Source organism: Chelonia mydas, chromosome 11 (genome assembly GCF_015237465.2).
Source record: "Chelonia mydas isolate rCheMyd1 chromosome 11, rCheMyd1.pri.v2, whole genome shotgun sequence".
NCBI classification, from domain to species: domain Eukaryota; kingdom Metazoa; phylum Chordata; order Testudines; family Cheloniidae; genus Chelonia; species Chelonia mydas.
Window position 1 is genome coordinate 13792850 of NC_051251.2, and position 11710 is coordinate 13804559.

At 44.1% G+C, this 11710-nt stretch overlaps 1 protein-coding gene across 1 annotated transcript; it reads right to left on the minus strand.

Annotated features, from left to right (window-relative positions):
- Positions 1–2454: 2454 nt before the first annotated feature.
- Positions 2455–11394, minus strand: TMEM37 (transmembrane protein 37). Its single transcript, XM_007057048.4, has 2 exons — positions 10673–11394; positions 2455–6408 (listed from the first exon to the last, which is right to left on the minus strand). The coding sequence occupies exons 1-2, from the start codon at positions 10691–10693 to the stop codon at positions 5836–5838; spliced, it is 594 nt and encodes a 197-aa protein (XP_007057110.1). The 5' UTR covers positions 10694–11394; the 3' UTR covers positions 2455–5835.
- Positions 11395–11710: the final 316 nt, after the last annotated feature.

An 11710-nucleotide genomic window follows, 5' to 3' on the forward strand; every position in this document is an offset into this window, starting at 1 on the left:
ATTTACAAAGGCATTAATCAGTACAGGGTTTTTTTTTCAAAGGTGCAGAGCACCTGCAAGGCCCATTGTATTCAGTGGAAGTTGGGGAGGCTCAGCCCTTCTGAAAATCAGGCCCGCAGCATCTAAGCCCCAGATGCAGAAAGACATGTGCACTATGTGTGTTGAGAACTGAACATAAAAGCCATCCGTTTATTGCATACACTAGGCACTCCCCCTGCTGCTCTTCAAAAGCAGTAAGCAAAACGGTTTTCTTTGCCCTCTATGGATATTTCTGCTAACAGCACTGGTGCTGTAGGGGAGACAGAAGGCAGCTGCATGAATTCCTACAGCACTAGACTCATACTGAAGTGTGTACTGAACTGAACAAAAATCAATAGGAAAATAGTTCTCAGGAAACATTACAATGGGGAATAGGACAAAATGATTATAAAAAAAGTTCATGCAAAATTCCGAATCTAGTCACCTGGGGCTACTTATCTGCCATTGAACAATGAATGTAAGTATGATTTGACTATCAGAAAATCCATTTTCAGGGTTCATTGATCAGATGCATTCCTTTCCCAATGCATTGCTCCCTTCTGTTCAGTATGCTGCACTTCACTGACATTTGTTAATCATAAATTGAACTTCTATAGCATCTTTCATCTTACAGAAAGATTCTCAATCTGCCCTTAAAGAAGTGAGTCTGATCACACCCCTTTGAGCTAGGAAAGTATTATCTCCATTGTATAAATGAGGAAAATAGATGTTGATTGCCTTGCCTAAAACCACTGTAGCAAAGAGGAGTGACCTCCCTCGGAAACCGACAGCGAGGGAGGGCCAGACGCCCCTGGGGATGGCGGAACCGGGCATGCCTCAGTCAGCAGGCTGGAAGCAGAAGGGCAGGATAGGAATAGGAAGTATAAGAGGCGGGCTCTGTAGCTCAGTTGGGCTGGAGCTGCTGAGGGAAACAGACGCTTCCAGCTCACTGCTGGAACTGGAGCCCGCAGAAAACTTCTGCTGTCCTGAGGACTCACTTGAGCTACCAAAACTGCCAGACTCGCCCAATGCTGTGGGGCTGCTTGGATTGCCACTGGCAGTGTACCCTGGGGAGATGGAAGATGACCCCAGGGTTCAGGTACACCCTGAGGGGAGGGGAGGAAGTAGCCCAGGGGTAGCTGACTACTGTCCGGCTACATTGCTAACTGATTCTAGGTCAACGTGTTGTGGCTGGATCCCCACTGACCCAGTGGCAGTGCCACTGTTAGGGCCCTGGGCTGGGAGCCGGTGGAAGCCTGTTAGTCCACTGTCTGCCAAGCTAGGATGCTAGACTGTTTGTTTGGTGCCCTGCCCTTGCCTGAGCCCGCTGAACTATTTGCTGCTCTAACCTGCCTGAGGGTTGGAGCCTTAGAGACTACTAACTTTCCCCTTTTTTAAGACTTGTTCCAGGGATGTGACAGCAAAGGGGTGTGGCCTCCCTCAGATACGGACAGCTAGGGAGGGCCACACCCTCCCACATGCCTACAACCACATGTAAATTTATTGGTAGAATCAGGAGTCCTAACTCCTGGGATCTAACCCCTAAATAAAATAAATACACAACCTCCGAATAAAACTTCTGGAACAGAGATCAGGTCGTTCTTATATATTTCACTTAGTTGCCAGTATCCCAAACTCAAAGACCAACATAAAAATGGGAGGGGAGGCAACCACTTTTGTAATGTAGTGGCCTAGTGAGGGCAAAGAGAAAGACTGAAAATACATGAAAGGAGACAATATAGAATTTTGTGGTAAAACAATATGTAATAGAAGCGAGGTGCATGTGTGTGCGTCTATGTAGGGGTAAGGGTGTTGCCCCTAATCTACATGAAACACTGCAAACTGCATTTCCTCTCAGAAAGAGATGGCCTGACTGTGCAGGCTAAGGGGGGCATGAGTAGTCTCCATATTAGATATTAAGTGGGTGTAGACCACAGCAGACCAGCTGGCCATATTTGAGTATAGAACAAGATGTAATGGCAATAGTTTCTCCAGCTGCCTTTCTGATCAGTTCTCTTTAGTGTGTGTGTGTCTTCATATACATTTGTTACATGGGAGATTATGTATATATTTCAAGTGGTGGGGGTGAGGGAATGAGGAACCCATATAAGATCTATTCATAAGGTTGCATACAAACAAATTATAGTTGAACAGAAAAGTCCTCTTATTTCAAAGTAGTTTATTTAACATCATCAACTTCAGGAATATTGACTTTCAACCTTTTTTTTTGTCTTAGGCTTTAGAAAAGGTACAAACTACTGTATATACAGGCATTTATTAGATGCAACAGCCTAAGAAAAATTAACAGTAGTATTAGCCTATTCTGCAGCATTTACTAATAAAACACACCTTATAATCACAATGTATAATCAAGCACAATAATTTGCTAGACAAAGCCAGCTATAGAAGGAAACTTTGCACAATTTTTTCAGTAGGGTACTTTTTCAAAAAGGACTTCTCATTTATTCATAAAAATATATATGACCATCTTTAAGCACAAGCAACCGTTATGTGTCCCATGTGGATGCTCTAACTCATTCTCTGATTTTTCCTCTTTATATGTGACTAGTGGGGATATACAACTCATGGTCCACTTTCCCCTCCTCCTTCCAAAAGAAGCAGGACAGGAGCACCCTGGGTCTAATTCTTGCTAGTGTTAAGGCTGGCCTCAAAGTGCATACATCATTTATTTCCATTGTTTTGAAGTTACCAAGAAGGAATGTAATTTCATCAAGTGTTGTGTCTCCACAAAACCCTGGATACACTGGTCATGGATCTCATGCAAGTGCTCCATCACCAGGTTCATCCTGCTCAGAGGTACTCTGTGTTTGTATCCCTATACGCAATACTGAAATGCTACTTAACAATGGTGTAAGGCACTCACTCCACAGACTGACACAGTTGATATAACCAATGTGCAACAATTTGAGGCTTAATCCTGCAAACGCTTGCTCATAAAAGGAGCCCTGCTGAAATCAGTGGGACTCTTCCCATGAGTTAAATGGTTGCAGGTTCAGCTTCTAGTTATGTTAAACAAACTGCAATTCGGGGAAGCAAAAGCACCTTATTTAAATAAGAGAAAGAGCTAGAATCACAGTGCAGCATGGCATAGGCAGATCCAGGGGCATGTATCTAGTATTCCTTGTGCATCCCACATTCCTACTGAAGGCAACAGGAGTTTTAGGTGCACAAGGAATCCAAGAATAGGCCCAATATTGGAAAAAGATAAAATTCAGTAGTTACTCTGGGTAACTTAGCTTAGTGCATTACCATATCAGGAAGACATACAAACTAGGGTGCTAGGGAACAATATGTTACCAGAACAAGACATACATAACTAGATCTGGACTGAAAACTCACTCGCACTCTACTGATGAGGAACACAAAAAGGTTTAGGTGTTTATTCTGTGAAAGTTGACATTTCTTAAAAAGAAAATATGAGAATATTTCCTCATTAGAAAATGACTGGTCAGTTTAAGAGCACTGTACAAGATTACAAAGTATATGTAGTCAGTGCTTATTATTCTTGGCCTTAAAGAACAGATTTGCACAAAGGATGACATTTATTCATGGCTTGCATAAGTAGTCTTCTCTCTCCACTACATTTATTCCACAAACTATACTGGTGTGTTTGTACTGGGTGAAAGAGTATGTTTTAGAAACTGGTGTAGTACAGTAGATTAAATGCCTTGCTCAAGAATTATTGATTCAAATATAACTATAAAGAGGAAGCATGTTTAAATATTTGTCTTTATAGAAATAAAAAAAATCTTTCCAGAAGACATAAAATAGATTTTATCAGACGCTGTGAAACACTTTCTAAATGTTTTAATCCATTGTCAATGGAGTGTTCTACTTTGAACAGGAAGGATATTGAAAAGAATTTGATGCAATGCTACAAGCACTAAATCCAGATGCATGTAATTCTGCTTCTGCCAGCCATGCAGGAACTTGATTAGACTGTCAACAGCTTGACTAATTTTACTACATCAACAACTTGCAGGGTTTTTTAAGCTGTAATGAACGTATGCAGCTTTTTAATTAGAGATCTTAAGTCTGGCATTCTGCTTCTCCATCACACTAGCAATTTCACTGACTACAATGGAGTTACTCCTGATTTACGCCAGCACTCTGTGAATGCAGAATCAGCCCCTCTGATTACCTCATTTTTGCGGAAGTTTATTTTTTTATGTTTCCTCTTTTTAAATCACAAGGGAAAACCATTTTGTCTAAATTGTCAGGTCTACGGATTTTCTCTTATCACAGAAGAGCCTCTACATGGCAAAGTGAATGAGTTTATTTCTCTAGCTACATGAGTGCAATAATTCCCGTTGACTCACTGGGAATTACTGGTATTGTTCAACCAGAATAATTCTGACCGTCTATGGTAAAAGGCAGGGGGAAGGATCACTGTGGTGGAGTAAATCGCATCAGCTAGCTTAACACTCTCAGACCATGTCTACACTACCCGCCGGATTGGTGGGTAGTGATCGATCTATCGGGGATTGATTTATCGCATCTAGTGTAGACGCGATAAATTGATCCCCAATCGCTCTGCTGTCGACTCCGGAACTCCACCAGGGCGAGAGGCGGAAGCGGAGTTGATGGGGGAGCAGCGGCCGTCGATCCCGTGCCGCGAGGATGCGAAGTAAGTGATTCTAAGTCGGTCTAAGATACGTTGGCTTCAGCTTTGCTATTCTCGTAGCTGAAGTTGCGTATCTTAGATCGATCCTCCCCCGTAGTGTAGACCAGTTAGAGTGTTGCTTGTCCCGGGAGCGAAGTGAAAGGACAATAGACGAATGATCAGAAATAGCAAGGCTGAACTTTAAGTAACCCTATGGGCCAAAGTCTCCCTGGATATCAGGAAGCCAGTTAGAGTGCCCTGATTCTGAGTCTGCACTGGCATCTACTAAAGTATCCCATGAGTGCTTACATCAGAAGAGGCTGGAATAGGGTGGCTCATACAGGAGCAGGCGCTGCTGGCTTTATGCCAGTGGATAGTTCCCTCTTCCTAATGGAATTCTCTGCTGGCCATGTATAGCCACAATCCAGTCCCTCTGTGCTGCTAGGGGCTGGAGACAAAATGAGACTCTGGCCCTATATCCTAATCACAGTGGATGTACATACCCCAAACCTCTAATACATTATATAGGGAAGGGATAGTTATAGGAGATACAAGTGACAGTTGGAAAACATGAGCTAATTAGCATTGATTCAGATCTGTTTCACTCATGTCTTGTGAAGAGAATGACGGGGTGTGAAACCCTGATAAAGATTTTCAATATGTCACACTAATAAATGTGACCAGGCATAAATAGTCTGTCCAAGCTGAAATGAAGCTCCATCGGACGGGCTGTACACGCTGGGCATACATTCCTCCTCACACTCTGTTCACACACTCAAGAAGAGCAACTGAAGATGGGGGAGAAAAAGCAATACCAAACTCCAAAGCACCACACAGAGTGTTTGACCCCGGTACTTTAAAACAACTGATGTAGATTGCAATTTTCAGGTCTTCTATCCATAAAACACTTCAGATGCTTTCTTTAAATTTAAAACAAAATAGGACCCTTTCCTTATTTTGTTATCTACTACTGCAGAAAATTTCATTTAAAACTATAGCAGGTCTTAATTTTTCCCCTGCAGCCATCCTCAGTGAACTATGGGTACATCCTATGAAATTCTCAGACTGACTCAAATATTTTCTCTTTGCAAATGACTTTAAGAACCTGATGTCCTTTTCCAATTTCATTTGACTGATTTTTCCAGTCTAACTGGCAAAGCTGAGGACACAAAAGCAGAATACACCCACCAGTTCTAGAATTTTCTTGCTCTGTTCCAGGGGTATGTTATGTTGTTAATGTGAAGTCCACTCATCCCATTAAGGAAGAAAAGGCAGGCAGCAATGAACTCACACCAAAAGGTCAGTGTGAAGCCCATGAAGGTAATGTAGTCCTTCAGGAGGATTAAAAAACTCAGGACTCCACTGGAGGACAGGAGAAATGAGAGAAGAATAAGGATTGATCCCATTGACCATTTTCGTCTTGAATTAGTGTCTTCACAGACTTGGGAGACCATCAGAAGTTCCAGGCCAAATATTGCTACAACCACAGCAAGAGACACCACACTTCTTGCAAGAATCATTCCAAAATTAATCCCTTCCACTCTGGCCTGATTCAGATCAGTCACACATTTCAATTTGGTGCTGTTGCCTATGGTGCAGAAGTGCCACAGTCCAAACAACTGTCCTTTTGCAAAAATCCAGTGGCCATCGCAAACTGAAATTGATGACAGGACAACTGCTATTGCCACGCATAAAATAATGAGGCTTCTGATGAACGTCTCAAAGAATGATTTCTTGGGTCTTCTGTGAGCAAGCAATCTCTGTGCCTTAAAAGAGATATTACAAAAGAAAACAAGTTACAAAACTCGTCTGTTTTAGTTACTATTCAAGATATATTTAAGTCATAGGTACAAAATGGAGAGGCCCTTTAGAAATGATGTGAATGCATGCTTAATAATAATAATAATAAAATAATAATAATAATTAATGCCCTAATCTCATGACTGACAAAATAGATCCTGCAATGTACATATATCTTTAAAATTAGAGAAGAAGAATGGTATTGTGGTTGAAGCAACATAGAGGGACTCGTGCCATCTGTGTTGACTTCACTGCTTGACCACAGCCTTGTGCAAGTCATTATTCTGCTTCACTTTGTCTGTCTTGTCCATTTAGGCCCCAATTCTGTGAATACTTATGCATGTGCTTAAATTTGCACACGTGAATGGTCCTGCTGACTTTAGCAGGTCTTGTCACTACATACTCACTTATTGAAAGTTAAGCACATGCATACGTGTTTTCAAGATCAGGACTTTAGATTTGGGCAGGGACTGTCTCTGACTGTGTATTTGTACAGTGCCAAGAGCACTAGAACCCTGATGAGGACTGGGGCCTGGGGGGGACACTACTATAATGCCAATAAGAACTTACTTTACATTGGGAAATGTGTATTTCCCCCTCACCTCTCCTATCACTCAAAGATGGCCACCTAGATTCTGCTCAAATTAAAAAAAGAAAAAGAAAAAAGTCACCTTTGGAACAGAAACCAAGCATGGAAAATTTCAGACCAAAAGATTAAATTTTCAGAAAGGCACAAGCCATGGAAAAAGGGAGGTTCCAGTGGAAATGACGACAACCTTAAAGATAACAATGCCGCCTATGCACCAGATGTAGGCTGAGATTGTCAAAGGAGCCTAAGTGGGGAATGCGGGCTGGGGTGCATTAACTCCTTCAGTCTCCACAAAAACCCAGCCTTCATGAATGTAAACACTCACTGGGCCTGATTCACATCTCACTTACACTGGTAAAAAACTGGTGTTACATCATCGATTTCAATGGTATTCCTCTTGATACACAATTTGTGCTAGTGAAAAGAGACTCAGGCCTACTCTCTTTATGAAACAATTTGTAATATGCTTTTTTGGAGATTAAAGAGAGAACTGCAGTATAACTTTAGGATCATGCTTTGACCTTCTTTACAACTACTGGAATCTGTAGAGTATTCTCCATTAGATCATCAGCCCAATACTGCACTCTGTGAAAGTCAGTGGGAGTTTTGGCTGAATAAGGAGTGTGGGACTGAACCCTCAAACTAGGGGGCAGCTTGTGATAGCCTTGTTCATGTCAAACAGTCCCTTACAACCAGGAGTAGTCCCACTGAAGTCAATGGGACTACTAGTAAAGTAGAAGTAAAGCAAGGCAAGCACAATCTGACCTATATTATTTAAATCCAGTTCTCTCAAAAATAAACCACAAATGTCAAAACAGCCCCATTTGTGTATGGTGAACAATCCCTTTGTGCTCTGCCACTCCAGAACTAGCCAACCAATGGGGCACAAGGTCACAAACAATCCTTATCCCTAGAGTGAGACTAACACTGCTGATGGTGCTAGAACACAAACAGGAAACACATGATGCAGAGCAGTGTTTGGTGTATGAGCCAAAAGGAAAGTGGGGAAAAAATTGTTTGCCTAATGGAAACGGTAGGGATAGAAGTGTTACACTGAACCTGCCAAGAGGGTTTTAAAAACAAGAGTTTTAAAATAGTAATACATGAACACTCAAATGTTACTTATGAGACTCTAAAATCTTTAATCCTTTGAGTTGTTTTAAAAATCATATGTGAGTGCTCAGTGTACTCAGTTTTTAGAGCCTATATGTTCACAGAATATCCTATTCACGAGGAAACAGTCTCTGATTTTATTCAAATTATTGTACTGTACAAAGGTATCCACAAGATATTGAGTCATAATGCTGGAACTTTGCAGTCATGTATCATCCTACGCAGTACACCTAGAGCCGTGTGAGTCCCAGGATATTAATCCTGTATTATCCTGGAATATGGAGGCAGAACTGACACTTATTAGTCAGAGATCAGAGCCCAATTGTGCTAGGAACAATACATCCTCCCAAGGAAAAAGACAATCCTGCCCCAAAGATTACAGTCTTAAAGACAGATTTTCAGGTGCTCAATACCCACAATTAGAGTCAGATTTTCAAAAGTGTTCAGCAGCTTCTACTGTCAGTCCCTTGCAAAAATACCATGTTATAGACTATTAAACAGCATGCACATCATTGCTGACTAGGTCAGCATTAACTTACTCCAATCCCCTGTGCAAATAGCATTTGGGTGCCTGGGGCAAGTATGGCTATTGCAATAGCCTAGGGTTGCCTGTGTACCACTCAAAGGTGCTCAAGTTCAGCAAAGAAGCAAATTCTGACAGGGAATATTTTATAACAGTACCCCTGCCAATCTACTGCCTGTGACTCAGTGAGAGCAGGTGCCTCCAAAGCCCAAATACACAGGCTGTTCTGTGCCTCCCTGCATTCTGCTGCTCTCCTCCCCCATCCCCCAGCACTTGCCCACTCTCCTCTTAGGTAGGTTTTCAACCGTGCATTCCATGATAGCTAAAGACAAAATACACCCATGCTGCATAAACCTTGAACTCTGTATCTCCTACTCGTGGGTCTTAAATCTCCTTCGTAACTTTGCAATGCAGTGACTTGCTCAAGGTCAGAGAAAGTCTGTGTCCAGGCTAGAAATAGAACTCAGGTCTCCTGTTTTCCAGGCCTCAGCTGTGTTAACCTCAGCAGACCATTCTTCCTTTATATATGCTTGGGTTACAGAATTTTCTGGGGTGGTGATAAAGGTGGGCATGCGTTTGGCTTGTTACCAACTAATATTTGTCTGGTTTTATTCCCACCACATGCTACACTGATTAGGTCAATACACATTTTTAAAATAACTAGAATTGTTTTAAAATAAATGAAATCTGGCTTTAATTGGATATCTCAGAGTGACATATCTGGTGGTTCTGACATGGATGGGCTTAATAAGTAGAATTAAATCCGCAAATGACAAATTACTGCTAAGTACTTACTAAATTAGTTACTGCTGGCATCAATACCTATGTTCTCACACAAACAGCAAGCCTTCTTTCAGAGTGGTGCAGCACTGCATGTTGTAATCCACACCCAACTCCATCTAGGGGTGTATAGACTGATTAGCTTGTCCAGTCAGTCTCCTTGCCAATGCAGGACTGATTCCTCCAGTACGCGTTCTACAGTTCGGTCTTGTCCAGTTTTACATTTCTTAAATGAGGGGGCTTCACTCACTTTCTTTGGGAGACTACAGTGTTCCACCTCTTAAGAGATCTCACTGTCAGCAAGTTCCCGCCGTCACCAAGCCTAAACACCTCCCTTCACCATACTGATGTACTTTATTTTGAAACTATCATCTTTCATTTAAAGCATCACAGGACGCTTAGAGGAAGAGTCATACTGCCGAAGTGTATGCAACATGTCAGTGATGGAGAACTTTGTAAACAACACACAATACTGTGGGGGTAGGGAAGGGAAATGGACCAACTTTGATTTATTAATTAGAATTAAGACAAATTGGATAGACAAGTCTCACACTATAGCCATTTTTTTATAAAATCTCTTGCTGTCTCTCTAAGAGCAAACTCTTGTTGTTACAGAATGGTGCAAATCATTTTTCCAGACCTAGGCACTTCCCTGCCACATATATTAATAACCATGTACTAGTATGCCCTGCAGCTAGTAATAGGAAGGCTTGGTGTTAAATGATCATTGAGTGGATTTAAACCAAGACACAGAACAGTAAGAATGCAGCTTTTGGGCACACTTCACGGTAATTAAGAAATCTCTCCGAGGAAAGGTCAGATTAGATATAGAAGGCAATAGGTCCTTTCCTAACCCCTGGTCACTTTCCATTCTTTGGGTGAAACTAATGCACCAATACTCTGCTCTGTACAGAGCTCCTACAGAAGCTCTCCTTTTTATTTAAAAAGGTACATCTGGAGGAAGTTTTTTGTGTGTGCACAAAGAAGACTATAAAGAGCAACAGGTAGCAAGAACTCAGCATAGCAGCAGTTCAGCTTGCACTGATAAACATTTGCACCCAGCTTGCAGGGTGATAAACATTTAGCCTCCAGCGGGAGAACAAAGGGGAAAAAAAAACACACCAGGAATCCAGCGTCTCTGCACCAACACTGATTGCATCTGTCTAGTCAAAACAGCCGATCTCCCCCCAGCCAGGCACTCGGGGCCCCAGTGTCCCCTCATTACCTGCACCGCTATGGCTGTCATGCTGGCTCCGGCTGCCTGCAGCGAGGAGGAGACCAGAGAGAAACTTTGCTTCGCTTCGCTTCAGGGGCTGACAACAAGCTCTCGCTGCCAGCGCCCCGTTCAGAGCTGGAGGGTCCCGGCCGGGACAGCTGGGGGCAGCAGCCACCCGGCCAGCAACTTGCCGGGGTCAGGGAAGCCGGGGGCCGCGGCACGGCAGGGCTGGCTGCTGCCCTTTGAGTTCCCCCTTTGGCTGAGTCAGCAGCAGTGCAGCCGCGGGGGAGAGGAGGCGGCCGCAGCCACAAAGGAGGGAGGGAGGGAGGCGGAGGTTAGCGAAGCGCTCCGAGCAGAGCAACAAGCGACCGGCGGGAGCCAGGAAAGGGCGCGGGCGGCGGCAGGCAGCCGGGGGGCAGGGGCACAGGCGGGGGCAGAGGAGTAATGAAGGATGCAGGGAAGCAGGGGAGGGTGGAAGCAGAGGGAGCTGGACAGCAGCAGCCGGAGTCCCTGGGGTCTCTCCCCTTTGTGCCTAGGGGCTTTGGGGGCCGGGGTCTCCAGCATGTGTCTGAGGCCCTTCCTCCCTGGTCCACACCAGGGGTGGGTCCTAAGCAGAGGTGACAGTAAGCCGGTACGCCCCGGTACAGCGTACCGGTAAGAGCCAGTGTGCCGTATCGGGACCGGCTTTCCCAGAGGGCACTTAAAAGCCCTGGGGTAGCAGCGGCGGGGCTCTGGCGGGGATTTAAAGGGCCCCGGAGCTCCAGCCGCTGCTACTGCCCCGGCCGTTTAAATCCTGGCCAGAGCCCTGCTGCCGAAGCCCTGGGGTAGTGGTGGCGGGGTTCCAGAGGGGATTTAAAGGGCCCCGGAGCTCCAGCCGCTGCTATTGCCCTGGCCGTTTAAATCCCGGCCGGAGCCCTGATGCCGAAGCCCTGGGGTAGTGGTGGCGGGGTTCCAGAGGGGATTTAAAGGGCCCCGGAGCTCCAGCCGCTGCTATTGCCCTGGCCGTTTAAATCCCGGCCGGAGCCCTGATGCCGAAGCCCTGGGGTA

Coding starts and splice junctions, on each gene's coding strand:
- TMEM37 (XM_007057048.4), bottom strand. CDS start 10,693: ATGACAGCCATAGCGGTGCAG. Junction 6,409..10,672: donor TGACAGCCATAGCGGTGCAG/GTAATGAGGGGA, acceptor ATCTCTTTTAAG/GCACAGAGATTGCTTGCTCA.